The sequence below is a fragment of the Wolffia australiana genome, chromosome 17 (genome assembly GCF_029677425.1).
Source record: "Wolffia australiana isolate 7733 chromosome 17, ASM2967742v1".
Lineage (NCBI taxonomy): Eukaryota > Viridiplantae > Streptophyta > Magnoliopsida > Alismatales > Araceae > Wolffia > Wolffia australiana.
In genome coordinates this window covers 1,144,209-1,158,277 of record NC_135851.1, presented here as the reverse complement: position 1 = coordinate 1,158,277, position 14,069 = coordinate 1,144,209, and the positions used below count along the sequence as shown (strand labels likewise).

Sequence of the window (14,069 nt, the reverse complement as noted above, 5' to 3'; positions counted from 1 at the left end):
TCTTCGTCTCATCTGGCGTATGCCCTCTTATCACTCCTTGTTGGCTTGGCTCTCCCTGATCGCTCAGCATGACGTTTAGGATGACAAGATTGGAAATGTCTCCAAAATATGTTGGTGCTCTTGTCGGCCTGCCGCTTGATCGAATTTCCTCTTATTGTGCGGGTTCTTCTTACGACACAGTAAGCATGCATGGTACCAACACCAATGTGTTCGAAGTAGTCAATGATGAATGAACAGTTCGAACGAGGGTGACTCTGTACAGCATGAGATGTTCCTGCGTCCATACCTTCGTGACAGCTGGTTCTTGCCCTAGAGCAGTCATGGGGGTGGCACTACCTCTAGGTGGGTTCATGGTTCTGAGAAGCATAGTATGGTTACAGCGATTGTTTCATACATCAACGCATGTTGATGAGCTATGCTTAAAACTATGAAGAAGGTATGCTTAAAATAGTTGTTTCGTTGTTTCTCCTGCAAAGGAAGAGTTCGGAGATATTTTTTAGAGAAATTAAGACCGAGAGAAAGTGAGAGAGTCAAAGAGTGAAAGAGTGAGAGAGAGAGAGGGAGAATGAGAGAAATAAAGAGAGAAACAATCGCAGAGTGATAGAGAATAAGAGAGGGGGAGAAAGAGAGACTGAAATTGAGAGCGAGTGAGAGAGTCAAAGAGTGAAAGAGTGAGAGAGAGGGAGAATGAGAGAAATTAAGACTCGGCGAGAGTGGGAGAGACAAGGAGTGAAAGAGTGAGAGAGGGAGAATGAGAGAAATAAAGAGAGAAAGATACACAGAGTGTTAGAGAATGAGAGAGGTGGAGAAAGAGAAAGACTGAAACTTAGAGAGAGGGAGAATGAGAGAAATAAAGAGAGAAAGATATGCAGAGTGATAGAGAATGAGAGAGGGGGAGAATGAGAGAGGGGGAGAATGAGAGAAATTGAGACTGATAGAGTGAGAGAGACAAGGAGTGAAAGAGTGAGAGAGAGGGAGAATGAGAGACATGGAGAAAGATAAAGAGTGAGAAAGAGGGAAAGATGAAGACAGAGTGAGTAAGAAATAGCGTGTGTTTCAGTCTTTCAGATACAGAGAAGGAATAAGAGACGGTGAGATAAAATGAAATACAAAGAGAAAGATAAAGAGTGAGAAAGACAGAGAGAAGGTTAGAGATATAGGGAGAAAATGAAATACAAAATTAAGATGCAACCCCATGTATAATGTGTATACAATTATACATTATGCAATTCTCTTCAACTAGAAACTTAGTATAGTGGGCAATAGCATAGATGAATTAAAATCACAAGATAGCAAAAAATGCAATGGAAAGAACTTGAATTGAGGAAAAAAAAATTTGAAGCTACTGAATACATATACTTTAATTTGAAATAATATTCTTTGAATAAATGCATCCAGAATGGAAATTACTGATAATCTCAATTTTAAGGTTAAAATTCGTCGTTGGTGATTGAGATTATTCAATAAAATATATTTGACCGTACTTTAAAATACTTAGTTAGTGATGAGTACGGATAGTCTCCACAGGAAATGATGATTAAGGAATTACTTTCTTAAACTAGTGATGATCAATGAGCGATCGACAAAAATACAATTCAAGGATATGAGCGAGTGATATCGATTAAGTTAATTTATATGTAAAGTTAACTAAAATAAAAGAGTAAGTGATTGTGACGGACACGATAATGAACAATTGTATGAATGAGGATAGTGGTTGGATATGGAATGGCACGATGACAAGGATGGAGAGATGAGAGAATGGGAACATATGAAGTGATAAATGAAACGGTGATAATAAAAAACTATACCTATGATAACGATGATGTTGGGAGAGAAACAACGTAAGGCGAAGACACTTACCTTAGATCCTTACGTTCCGCCAGGATCACGGCGATTTGCGAGTGCCGATAAGCTCCCCCTCTTCTCTTTTGTCTCTTCCCACACACCCAAGACACCAAGAACACTCTTGATGGATCTCAAAACTCACTCTCTTTCAATCAGCCCACAAAAGTGGGAAGCAAGTTCAAGATGGTTTTTACAATGATCCAGGCCTCTATTTATAGATTAGAGGGTATGGATAGAAAGAGGAGGGGAAGATGAAAAGTTATGGTCGTTGGAAGTTGAAGCAATCCTAGCCTTTAATTTCTTCTCTCTCCTCATCAATGTCATCAGTTTGTGCCTGTTAAGAAGTCAAAGCACTTGGTATTCTGTGGCTTTTCGTATTCTGTGGCTTTTCATATTCCATGCCTTTTTGTATTCCGTGGCTTTTCATATTCCATGGCTTTTCGTATTCTGTGGCTTTTCGTATTCCGTGACTTTTCATATTCCGTGCCACATGTACATGTCAAAAGGACAAAAAACGAAGAAAAAATCTCTTTCTCAACGCTGATGTGGTGGCGCATCTGCACGCCACGTCACACTATGCCATAAAAAAACCAAAATACTTAAAATTTCATATTAAATCAAATAAAATCCCAAAAAATACGTATAAACATATATTTTGAATCAGAAAAATCATATCTTTCCAAATTTAATATCCAAAAATTCCAGAAAAATCATATTCTTTCTCAAAAAATTATATTCTTTTAGAATATACTATTAGAAAAATCCCAAAAATATAGAAAATTCAGAAATTTGTTCTAAAAATAGATTTAATCATTTTAAGCTTGATAACATGCAAATATGAGTAATTTAATGCATAAAGACGCATAAATATAATAATATAAGGCACTAAAAATGCATGTTATCAATTACAACATTTTAATAAACAGGAAGAAGATGAGAATTGAGAAATGGCAGATGAAGAAAAAGAAACAAAAAATTTCCGGGCGAAGGAGAAGAATGAGAATAATAACTTACCCCCATCTGCCATCCGGCGATTCCGCCTTTGCCGCTGTCCGTCGATGCCTCAATCCGCTGTCCACCGTCCACCAGATCCTTTGCCTTCACCAGACCCTTCATGTATTTTTTATTCAAACTTTCAAATCGAAAGAGATTCGAAAGTTTTGAATCGAAATGCTTGAAATACTGTTTTCGAAGTTGGATATCAGAATTCTATATCCAGCATCAAAAAACCGATGTCGTCATCCTCCCCCCTGAGACGGAGGAGGATGACGACATCGAGATGGATATCGATATCGGATATCGACACTGTAGCAACAGATATCTGATATCTGGATATTGAAAAAAAAGGATAACAGATATTCCCTTTCCGGTATCTGATTCAGCATCCGTCCCGATACCATCATCCGGTACCGGTATCGGGACGGCCGAACAGATTGAAAGAAAGAGAGTGAGAGAAAGAGAGAGAGGGAGAGAGGGAGAGAGGGAGATAGAAAGAGAGAGGGGGAGAGAAAGAGAAAGAGAGTGAGAGAGAGAGGGGGAGATAGGGAGAGACAGAGAGAAAGAGAGTGAGAGAAAGAGAGAGAGGGAGAGTGGGAGAGAGGGAGAGAGGGAGAGAGGGAGAGAGAGGGGGAGAGACAAAGAGAAAGAGAGTGAGAGAAAGAGAGAGAGAGAGGGAGATAGGGAGAGAGAGAGAAAGAGAGAGAGGGAGAGCGGGAGGGGGGGAGGGGAGGGAGGGAGAGAGGGAGAGTGGGAGAGAGGGAGAGAAGGAGAGAGGGAGAGAGAGAGAGAGGGAGAGAGGGATGGAGAGAGGGAGATAGGGAGAGAGAGAGAGAAAGAGAGTGAGAGAAAGAAAGAGAGGGAGAGAGAGAGAAAGAGAGAGGGGGAGAGAGAAAGAGGGAGAAAGGGATAGAGGGAGAGAGAGAGAGAGGGATATAGGGAGGGGGGGAGAGAGGAGAGAGGGAGATAGGGAGGGAGAGAGGGAGATAGGGAGAGAGAAAGAGAGGGAGAGGGGAGAGAGAGAGAGAGGGAGAGAGAAAGAGAGACAGGCAGAGAGGGAGGGAGAGAGAGAATGAGGGAGAAAAGTGTAGAGGGTGAGAGGTAGAGAGAGAAAGATGGAGAAAGGGATAGTCTATCCCTATCTCCCTCTCTCCATCCCTATCTCCCTCTCTCTCTCTCTCTTTCTATCACTCTCTTTCTCTCTCTCTCCCTCTCTCTCTCCCTATCTCCCTCTCTCCATCCCTATCTAGACATGGTTGATCTATTCTGTTCGTTTGAAACAAACAAAATTTGCAGAAAAAAAGGGCACAGTGCCTTGTTCTTTGTTCAGTTCTTTAAAAAAACGAACAAAATCTGCACATTCGCACAAATTTGCACATTCACACAAAACTAGAAATTTGCACAAAGCGAACAAAAAAACCGCACACAGTTCTGTGCGATGTTCTGTTCGAATTCGTTTTTGTTATGTTTGGAAAACCGAACAGAAAGATCAATTCTCACAAATTCGCACAAAAAGAGTAGAACGACCACGTCAATCCATATCTCCCTCTCTCTCCCTCTCTCCCTCTCTCTCTATCTCCCTATCTCCCTCTCTCTCTCTCTATCTATCTATCCTTTTTTGTATTATGGTATTGTATTGATGGAAACATGAACATACATGATTTAGTCAGGAAACCTAACCATTTTACAAGGTTGGATCAGCACTCGATACTTAATTGTATGTTGACGTGATCCTCCTTGGGCATTATCTCTGGATTTGAACAAGTTGTTGTTTCTCATGCTGCCATCTGTTTTTGTCACTCTTTTTCTCTCTTCTCCATATTCCATCTTCCTTATTGTATTGTGCTTAATTATGTAGCTTGACAAATGCTCTCTTTCTATCTATATATCTATCTGTCTATCTATCTATTTGTCTCTCTTTATCTCTCGCTGCGTATTTATTCATCCCTCTCTATCTATATATTATATCCCTCTATATATCTATCTCTATGTATCTATCTCTCTATCCCTCTATCTATAAATCTACTTCTCTCTCTCTAGTTTTCTATCTCTTTATCCCTCTATCTATATATCTACCTCTCTCTCTAGTTATATATGTACCTATCCCTCTATATGTATATCCATCTCTATCTCTATTATCTATCTATAGCTCTATCTATATCTATTTCTATATTTCTCTATCTCTCTATACAATTTAAACTTTTTTTATCACTCATGAATATTTTTCTTTGCTATGGAGTTGAAAAACCTGGTAATCTATCTGAGGTCAATATGTACCTGGGCCAGTACACACCGCCTGTCACACACTACGAATTGGGTTTTCCTGAAACATGAAACCTGATCCCCCATGAGTTCTGCGTACCACTAATGCAACAAAAGGCTTTTGGTGGTCTAATTGGTGCATACGATTGTGAGGTTTTTGACTGGGTTGAAGTTGGAACATGGTAGTTATCAGAGAACTTGAGGCTGAAAAAAATTACGGGTGATGAAAGTGCCCTCACCTACTATACTCAAATAAGGACCCCCAAGCAATGGATATTTATGTTGAAAGTATTTCTCTCACTCCTTGAACCTTCTTGAAGAAGTTCTTTTCTTTCATACTTGTCTCCCTTCGTAATAATAAATGGCTCGTCTTGCCATAACCTTATCTAGGATTCTTATTGTTTCTATCATGCCACCCCCACAGGGACGAACAACCAGCTCATGTCTTGGCTTTATTACCATGGCCTATGGGGAAGTTAGAATAGGGGAGCACTCATCTTGGTTGGGCTTAGTATGTTGATGCTTTCATTAATTATCTGCTCTGAACTTGGCCACCCATCATTTCTTGTGGGCAAGATAACTGCTACGCTAGTGGTGTGTCCCTCTTTATCTCTCTAGTTCTTTTTATCTTACATTCTCTCTCTATGTCTCGATAAATCTTTATTTTTTCTCTAGATATCTCTCCTTCTATATCTCTCTAACTTTCATTCACCCACTCTCTATGTATCTCTTTCTATCTAGTTCTATATTTTTCCCTCACACTATCCCTTTATCTCTATCTTTTTCTATCTCTCTTTATATAGCCATATTTACTATTCTCTGTCTATTCATCTCTCTTTCTATATATCTATCTCTATCTCTCTCAGAAGAAATTCTTCTATTTAACTTTGTTGTTCACCTTTACCCAAAAAAATGATAAATAATAAAAGGAGAAGAAATAAAAACCAAAAAAATAATAAAAATAATTTTATTGTTTTGTATCAGATTTAGTTACTTTCTATAAAAACATAGGTTGACCGTGCGGCTTAACAACAACCTTGAGGTTTTATCTTCACACTTGCGAGAGTGATTTTTTTTGTGAGAGATGTGAGGTCCAGCCTTTCAGTGACTGAAGTAAGCAAATTTGAGGGTAATAGTACCAACAAGTGAGAAGTACGCTTCCTCGACCAAAAAGGGTTGTTCCATACATTCAGGTAAAGGCTAGAGTTTATATCATGTATCTTTCTATCTCCCTCTATCTCTCTTTATCTATCTATCTATCCACATCTGTATCTCTCTCTTCTCATTTGCCTACACGCAGCCTAGGCCCACTGGGCCATACCACATCTTTCACCCACCATACTCAGACATGGATACATACACAGGAGAGATGAGCCAGAATAGATGCAGGGAAAGAAAGGGTGAGATGTAAACTGTAGAGAGTGAGTGATTAAATTTTTCTAAATGCAAATAAAAAATATTGTTGTAAATAAATTATTTCTCAAGCCATAAGCTTTGTGTAATTTATGCGCCTCAGTCTCGCTCTCTCTTTCTCTCTCTGGATTTTGATAAAGCAAGCCAAGCCGGGCATGCACGTAGCCGTAGACGTGGTCGTTCTGTTTGTTTTGTGAGAATTTTTCGTTCTGTTCAGTTTTCCGAACAGAAAAAAAAAACAATTCGAATAGAACATCGCACAGACCCGTGTGCAGTTCTTTTGTTTTGCTTTGTGCGAATTTTGTTCTAGTTTTGTGCGAATGTGTGAATTTTGTTCGGATTTGAAAAAAAGAAAAGAACAGACCAAAGAATAAGGCCCTGTGCAGTTCTTTTGTGCGAATTTTTTGTTCATTTAAAACGAACAGAACAGAACAACCATGTCTATGTAGCCGGGGCCCATTGGGCTGCCAAACCATACATACATACAGCAAAGAGAGGGAGGAGAATAATGGATGAGGGAGAAAGAGAAAGTTTTAGAGAGATATGTGACTTATGTTCTAGTGCCCAAAAGAGCGGAAGAAAAGGAAGCACCAACAAATTAAAGAAAAAATATATTAAAAAATTGATTAAAAATGTTTGTTATTCCTTTACAACTCATCTCCAGTTAACCTACATGCCGCACAGTCTCTCTCTCTCTCTCTTTAATTTGGTGTGATGCAGGACCGAACATGCATGCAGCAAGGAACATCATGCTCTCAGCATAAGAGGAGAGAGAGTTATCTCTCTCTCTATTATGAATGAAGATATCGGTGTCAGTATATCTTCGGAAGAGCACCTCGTCGCCATCATCATCATCCTTACCCAGTCAACATCTCAGCTGCCCACCACGCACGCATTCATGCATACATACCAAAAAGAAAAACGGGCCGACGGCATATCTGTCTCTTTATCCATTGCCAAAGTAGTCAATGTCGGCAGCTCCGCCCTCATGCTGAAAGTCAAGAGGCTCCACGATCTCCGCAAATGGAGACTCCCTATCACCATCCTCCACCTGAAACCATCATCATCACCATCACCATCATCATCATCATCATCATCATCATTGACATACTAATCATGATGGATGGTCCAGACCTGTTCCTCGGGGCTGGCGAGCCAGCCGCTGAGCAGGTGGTCAAGGAAGATGACATCACTAGATGCAGCCACGGTAGAGGAGATGGCCGCATTGGCGGTGACGGTGGCAGGGACTTCGTAGTCGTGGAGACGGAGATTGCAGTGGACGAAGTGCAAGTCAGTGGTTAGTTTACGGGCGAGACGGTTGCAGTGGCGGCGGCGCAGGGTGGGACCCACTGAACTCTGACCAAGCTTAGTGGGAATGCAGCAACTTTGGCTCAGCACGCGGACTGCGATCTTCTGCAGCTCCGGGCAGCTGACACCATGCTGCTGCCACCACGCCGCTGTCGTAGAACGGAGACCCATCGTGAAATGAAAGTTGAGAAATAATCAAATCGTGATTAAGAGAATTTTTTTTTTGAAAATAAATGATTGAGAGAATAATGGTTATTCCTTTTTTTCGTCTTTCCTTACTTTTTTTTCTGAAAAGAAATCTTTCTTCACTTTTTCTATCTATTTATCAATCAATACGAACTTTTGGAAACCATGTATTCTTCAGTATGGTATACAGATTCAGATGAATTGACTTTGTAACATGAATCCTTCAGATGAACTGACTTTGTAATATGAAGATGAAACTGAGTTGATGAATTAACCAAAATAAAAGTTACACACAATAATGGGGAGACAAATTCTAATTCTTTTTTTAACCCTCTTTACTAAAAACCGATTAGCATCACCTAATTCATGTGAATCTAAATTGACTTCCTAACATTCAAATTAATATGACTTGTATCGCATGAAGATGAATCTGAATCAATGAACGAGCCAAAATGAAAGTTAATTCTGTTTCTATCTCTCTTTACTTTGTAACTGAGTAGCATCAGCTGAATTATTTGAACCTGAAATGACTTCCTAACATTTAGATTCAGAAGAGTCGGCTTCATAACATGCATCTTCCGATTCATTGGCTTCGTAACATGAAGATAACTTTGAATAAATGAACTAGGGACTACATGTTCACCTGGATCAAGCTGGGTCCTTGTGTTGACGGCTAGCTCAGTGCCAAAGTTATCCTTGGCAGAGACAAAATCTACGATCTGTTGCAAAAATGAAGAAAAAAATTGTCTCGCATTAGTCTTATGTTGCAGTAAAAAATGCTCACCCGATTGGAAAAATAAATAAGAAAGAATACGGATTTGTGGGAAGGGAAATGAGGAAAAAAAGATGCCTTGTTTCTGGACCTGCATCGAGGCCGAGACCCGTCTCCCGCTGTCAGGCTCCATATGGGTGATGCACTCATTGACGGCACACACGATCTCCGGAAGCTGCAAAAAGATGAAAGACCATGGAAAAATTACACAAAAAGCTTCTAAAACTTGATCTCATAGCAGACCCACTAACCAGAAGGAAGTTGGGGCGATAGCGGAAGGACGGGTTGAAGAAGTAGGCAGCAGCAGAGAGGGGATGGTGAAGGAGGGAGCCAAGGTGGCTGTCAAAGGCCGCGATAAAAGGTACGGCCTCGCCATCATGGGTTTCTTTGATGGCGAGCTTGGCCTGATGGAGGTCGTAGAACACTCGATGTAGAGGGATGCCACCATCACGGTCCAGCTTGAGCAGCATCTGCAGAACAGGGTCCACTGCTTTGGCTATGGACTGGATTGCCTTCCAGAAGGACAGGTCGAGGACAAGGTTTTGTACTCGCTGGCCCTCACAATCATGGGAAAATCTAGAGGAGATCCAGTTGCTGGACTGAAACAGTCTCTTCAGGGCACTTCTGCAATCTAGAAGTCGCCCGAGTGTGACGAAGGTAGAGGCAGACCGGGTTGTGGCAGGAGAGACGAGCTCGTCTCCTGAAGTGAAGTCCTTGGCGAGATTCAGCAACCAAGAATGGTTGTAGATGAGCTGGGTAATCTTCTGGGCCTTGACCACGCCTTCATTTACGTAGTTTATCTTGAGGAAGTCCTCCAACACAAGATCCATTGAGTAAGCTGCGCATGGCATCCAGAACAGGTTCTTCATCTTCTCCTCAAGTAGTTTTCCCGCAGCTCTGAACAGAGGAGAATTCTCTGTCACTACCTGCCATGAGAAGAGCCATCTTGTTTCAATGAGCTTTTAAGAATAATGCGATCAGGGGAAAATCTAGAGAGTGATATACAAAGAGAAATTTACTTCCCATCTGAATGACACTCCCCATGCCCACACCAGAACAACGTTGCATGGGAAAAATCTAGAGAGAGATGCAGAGTATGACAGAGAGACTTACAACCCCCCTGCAGAGCAATATTATGTGGGGAAAATCCACAGAGAGAGAGAGAGAAGTGATTTATTAGCCCTCGGCACAACATTCTCCTTGCCCACCTCAGAGTGATATTATGTGGGGAACATCTAGAGATATATCAGAGTCTAATAGAGAGATTTACTACCTATCTACACAACATCCTCTTTCCTGCCAACGATAAACATTACCAAAGAAAAATCTAGAGAGAGAGAGAGACAGATATTTGTTGCCCATCTGCATAACATTATCCTAGCCCATTTCAGAGCGATATCATGTGGGGAAAATCCACAGAGAGAAAGAGAGATGATTTATTACCCCTCGGCACAACATTCTCCTTGCCCACCTCAGAATGATATTATGTGGAGAACATCTAGAGATATATCAGAGTCTAATAGAGAGATTTACTACCTATCTACACAACATTCTCTTTCCTGCCAACGATAAACATTACCAAAGAAAAATCTAGAGAGAGAGAGAGACAGATATTTGTTGCCCATCTGCATAACATTATCCTAGCCCACCTCAGAGTGATATCATGTGGGGAAAATCCACAGAGAGAGAGAGATGATTTATTACCCCTCGGCACAACATTCTCCTTGCCCACCTCAGAATGATATTATGTGGAGAACATCTAGAGATATATCAGAGTCTAATAGAGAGCTTTACTACCTATCTACACAACATTCTCTTTCCTGCCAACGATAAGCATTACCAGGGGAAAATCTAGAGAAAGAGAGAGAAGCAGATATTTGTTGCCCATCTGTATAACATTATCCTTGGTCAACATATAGAGATATAAATGGGAAATTTAGAGAGAGAGAGAGGGAGAAAGAGAGAGATTAGTGACCCACCTGCACAACATTCTCTGCGCCAACTTCCTCGACAATCTTGTCCAGAAACTTAAAGACACCATGAGGGTCCTCTGCAATGTCTGATCCAGAGACAGCCGAGATGAAGGAAGTGCCCCGAGGACAGGACACAAAAAACTTGAGACCATTTGGGTCATCCAAATCAGTTGACCGCTCGGCCAATATGGTGCAGCCCGTGACCATCCAAGTGGCCCTCGTCTCGAGCTGCTGCCCCTTGATCATGGCCCTTTTTTCCTGAAGAAGAGGGCCAGAGAGCAAATGCAAAGAGGGACATTTCCATTCAGGGCCCCTTTGGCTGATCAAATCCAACATCTGATGGAAATATGGGGAGTTTGCAGCGCCAAGAGGGACGGCCGAGTGATAGAAAAACTTGGAGATGGCCAAAATCACATCATCGTCACAATTCTTCTTGCTCTCTGACACTGTCAATTGCCTCTGAGACTTCAGATGATTTGTCTCAGGATCAGAGCAGTTGCTTAATCGTTTCTTGCGTCCTTTGTGAGGGACCAAGAGCTGATCACCAAGAAGATGTCCTACTTCCGTCCCCCCATTGGCAAGTTCCTCTCCAGCTTCATCATGATCAGAGTTGTCTAGAAAAGAGTTCAACTCAGATTCAGACTGCTGTCTTCTCCCAGTCCTGTGCCATTTCATGTTTTCTTTCATCTTGAGGTAGACTTCATCAGGGGCCATCTTACAAGATGACACCTCCCCCGGAATTCGCGCTAGATGTTGCTTAAATCTGTTGATGCCGCCGCTAACAATCTTCTCACAATAATTACACTTCACCTTCTTCTTCCTCGCGTCTTGGGCAACACCGTGCTCCCAACCAGGATCCACATAACCCGGCGATCGAAGTGGGGTGGCGCAGATAATTGAGCATTTATCTGATTCTCCTTCCTTTACCTTAGAGTCTCCTGGCTCGTCAGTCTCTTCATTATCATCATTTGATGGCAAATCAAACGATGCTCGGTCATCATCCTCATAACGACGATGTTTCTTGATCGCCTGTGAGCCCACCAAGTTTTCTTTCATCTTTATACAGACTTCTTCTGGAGCTTTTCTGCAGAATGTGACTTCGCCGGAGATTCTTGCCAAGTGTTGTTTTAATCTGTAGATTCCGCCGCTTACCACTTTTCCACAATAGTTGCATTTTACCTTTTTTTTCTTCTCATCTTGGGAGATGCCGTGCTCCCATCCAGGGTCAGTAGATCCAGATGACCGAGGCGGTGCCATGCTCTTCTAAGGAAGTTCATGCAGGAGATAACATACACTGAAATATACTTCTCTGGTTAAACATCCGCAGATAAAAAAAAGTTAATAATGATGAAAACTTTGATGTTCTGCAAATGAATAGATATACACACATTCTGACGGTGGATTGGGATTATTAAACAATCTGCAGATGCATAATGATGATCCGTAGTAGGAATTTAAATGATTAGATTCATGACAGGGACGAAAAAGATGATATCGCGTCAAAGAGGGTCGTCAAAGAGAAGACGCCTCACTGAAAAGAATACTGTCCCAGCCGTCTATATCACAAAACATCAAAACTAAGGTCTTGAGCCAAAAATGTTGCAATGAGAAAGGAAATAGCAAAAAAATGTTCGAACAACCTGAAGGATAATTTTTTTTGAAAGAAAGGAAAACAGTTTTTTTTTCACAGAATTGTTTTCTAATTTAAATCATTTACAGAACATCAAAGTTTTCATCGCTAGTAACTTTTATTTTATCTACAGATTAAAGCATTAAGAAGTTGCCATCTCATGAGTACATTTCCGCTAGACTTATCAAAGAAAAGATTTACAGAGACCTTACTTTAGGTCTGTATCAGAGTTGGAAAAGAAGAAAAAAAGATTGTGATCTAACACGACATGCTAGGATCGAACAGCTCGTGTTACACCATAGATATGTAGCAATTGCGCACGTGATGCAAGCAAAGTAAAAAAAATAATGAAAATATACGAAGCACGCTGCGGATCCAGTGTGTAATTGCTGCGGATCAACGGGAGGGGAACAATCGCTATTCGTGAGCAATTTGTACAAAAACCGAAACCGAAAATAAAAGTCCGTAACACGAATTCGGTAGCTATTTCTAGCACGGATGAAGGATAATGATACTGAAAATAATCCCCAAGCGAAGGTATGCCATGTCGCATTCCAGATTATCCAGATGCTTACGCCGGATGGAATGCTCTGAGCAGTTTCGGCTCTTATATATCTGCCCTCAGCAAAGGGGACGGGCGGCGACGGCTGGGTTGGCGGCCTCTGCGGCGACGACGGCAGCCCTCGCAAGCCCAAGGGGCAGACCTCGCGAGTATATTCCAGGGAAGCGGACGGGACGATTTTTTCGTCTCGGGACGAAATAATCGTCCCGTCCGCGTTCCCGAACTATACTCGCGAGGGCTGCCCCATCGGCTTGTGAGGCCACATGGCGAGATCTCGACCGTCAGATCTGAATCCCCAACGGTTTTTTCATCCCACTGGACGAAAACCGTCCCGTCCGGTGGTCTCCGGGACGAATTTTCGTCCCGAAATTCGTCCATATCCTCGGACGGGACGATTTTTTCGTCCCGGAACGAAAATATCGTCCCGTCCGCGTCCCTGAACTATACTCGTGAGGGCTGCCCCATCGGCTTGTGACGCCACATGGCGAGATCTCGACCGTCGGATGTGAATCCGATAGTTTTTCGTCCACATCCGTCCATCCTTCGTCCGAGACCGATGAACAGGACGGTTTTTTGATCCCACAGGACGAAAACCGTCCCGTCCGGCGATTTTCGGGACGAATTTTCGTCCCGAAATTCGTCCATATCCTCGGACAGGACGATTTTTTCATCCCGAGACGAAAATATCGTCCCATCCGCGTCCCTGAACTATACTCGCAAGGGCTGCCCCATCGGCTTGTGAGGCCACATGGCGAGATCTCAACCATCGGATGTGAATCCGATGGTTTTTCGTCCACATCCGTCCGTCCTTCATCCAAGACCACCGGACGGGACAGTTTTTTCATCCTACGGAACGAATTTTCATCCCGAAATTCGTCCATATCCTCGGACGGGACGATTTTTTCATTCCGAGACAAAAAAATCATCCCGCCCAAGGATATGGACAAATTTCGGGATGAAAGTTCGTCCCGGAAACCGCTGGACGGGACGGTTTTCGTCCCGTATGACGAAAAAACCGTCCCATCCGGCAGTCTCGGAGGAAGGACGGACAGATGTGGACAAAAAACCGTCGGATTCACATCCGACGGTCGAGATCTCGCCATGTAGCCTCACAAGCCGATG

The 14,069-nt window shown here is 42.2% G+C and overlaps 1 protein-coding gene across 2 annotated transcripts; it reads right to left on the bottom strand.

Annotated features, from left to right (window-relative positions):
- Nucleotides 1-7,112: 7,112 nt before the first annotated feature.
- LOC144714335 (hAT dimerization domain-containing protein) lies at nucleotides 7,113-13,078 on the bottom strand. Of its 2 annotated transcripts, XM_078589056.1 has the most exons (7): nucleotides 12,961-13,078; nucleotides 10,762-12,049; nucleotides 9,034-9,708; nucleotides 8,874-8,957; nucleotides 8,654-8,729; nucleotides 7,651-7,973; nucleotides 7,113-7,567 (listed from the first exon to the last, which is right to left on the bottom strand). In XM_078589056.1, the coding sequence occupies exons 2-7, from the start codon at nucleotides 12,010-12,012 to the stop codon at nucleotides 7,463-7,465; spliced, it is 2,514 nt and encodes an 837-aa protein (XP_078445182.1). In that variant the 5' UTR covers nucleotides 12,013-12,049; nucleotides 12,961-13,078; the 3' UTR covers nucleotides 7,113-7,462. The 2 variants fall into 2 exon arrangements, with proteins under 2 accessions (XP_078445182.1, XP_078445183.1); XM_078589057.1 differs by lacking the exon at nucleotides 7,113-7,567 and having other exon boundaries at nucleotides 7,835-7,973; nucleotides 8,861-8,957.
- Between the last annotated feature and the right edge of the window lie 991 nt (nucleotides 13,079-14,069).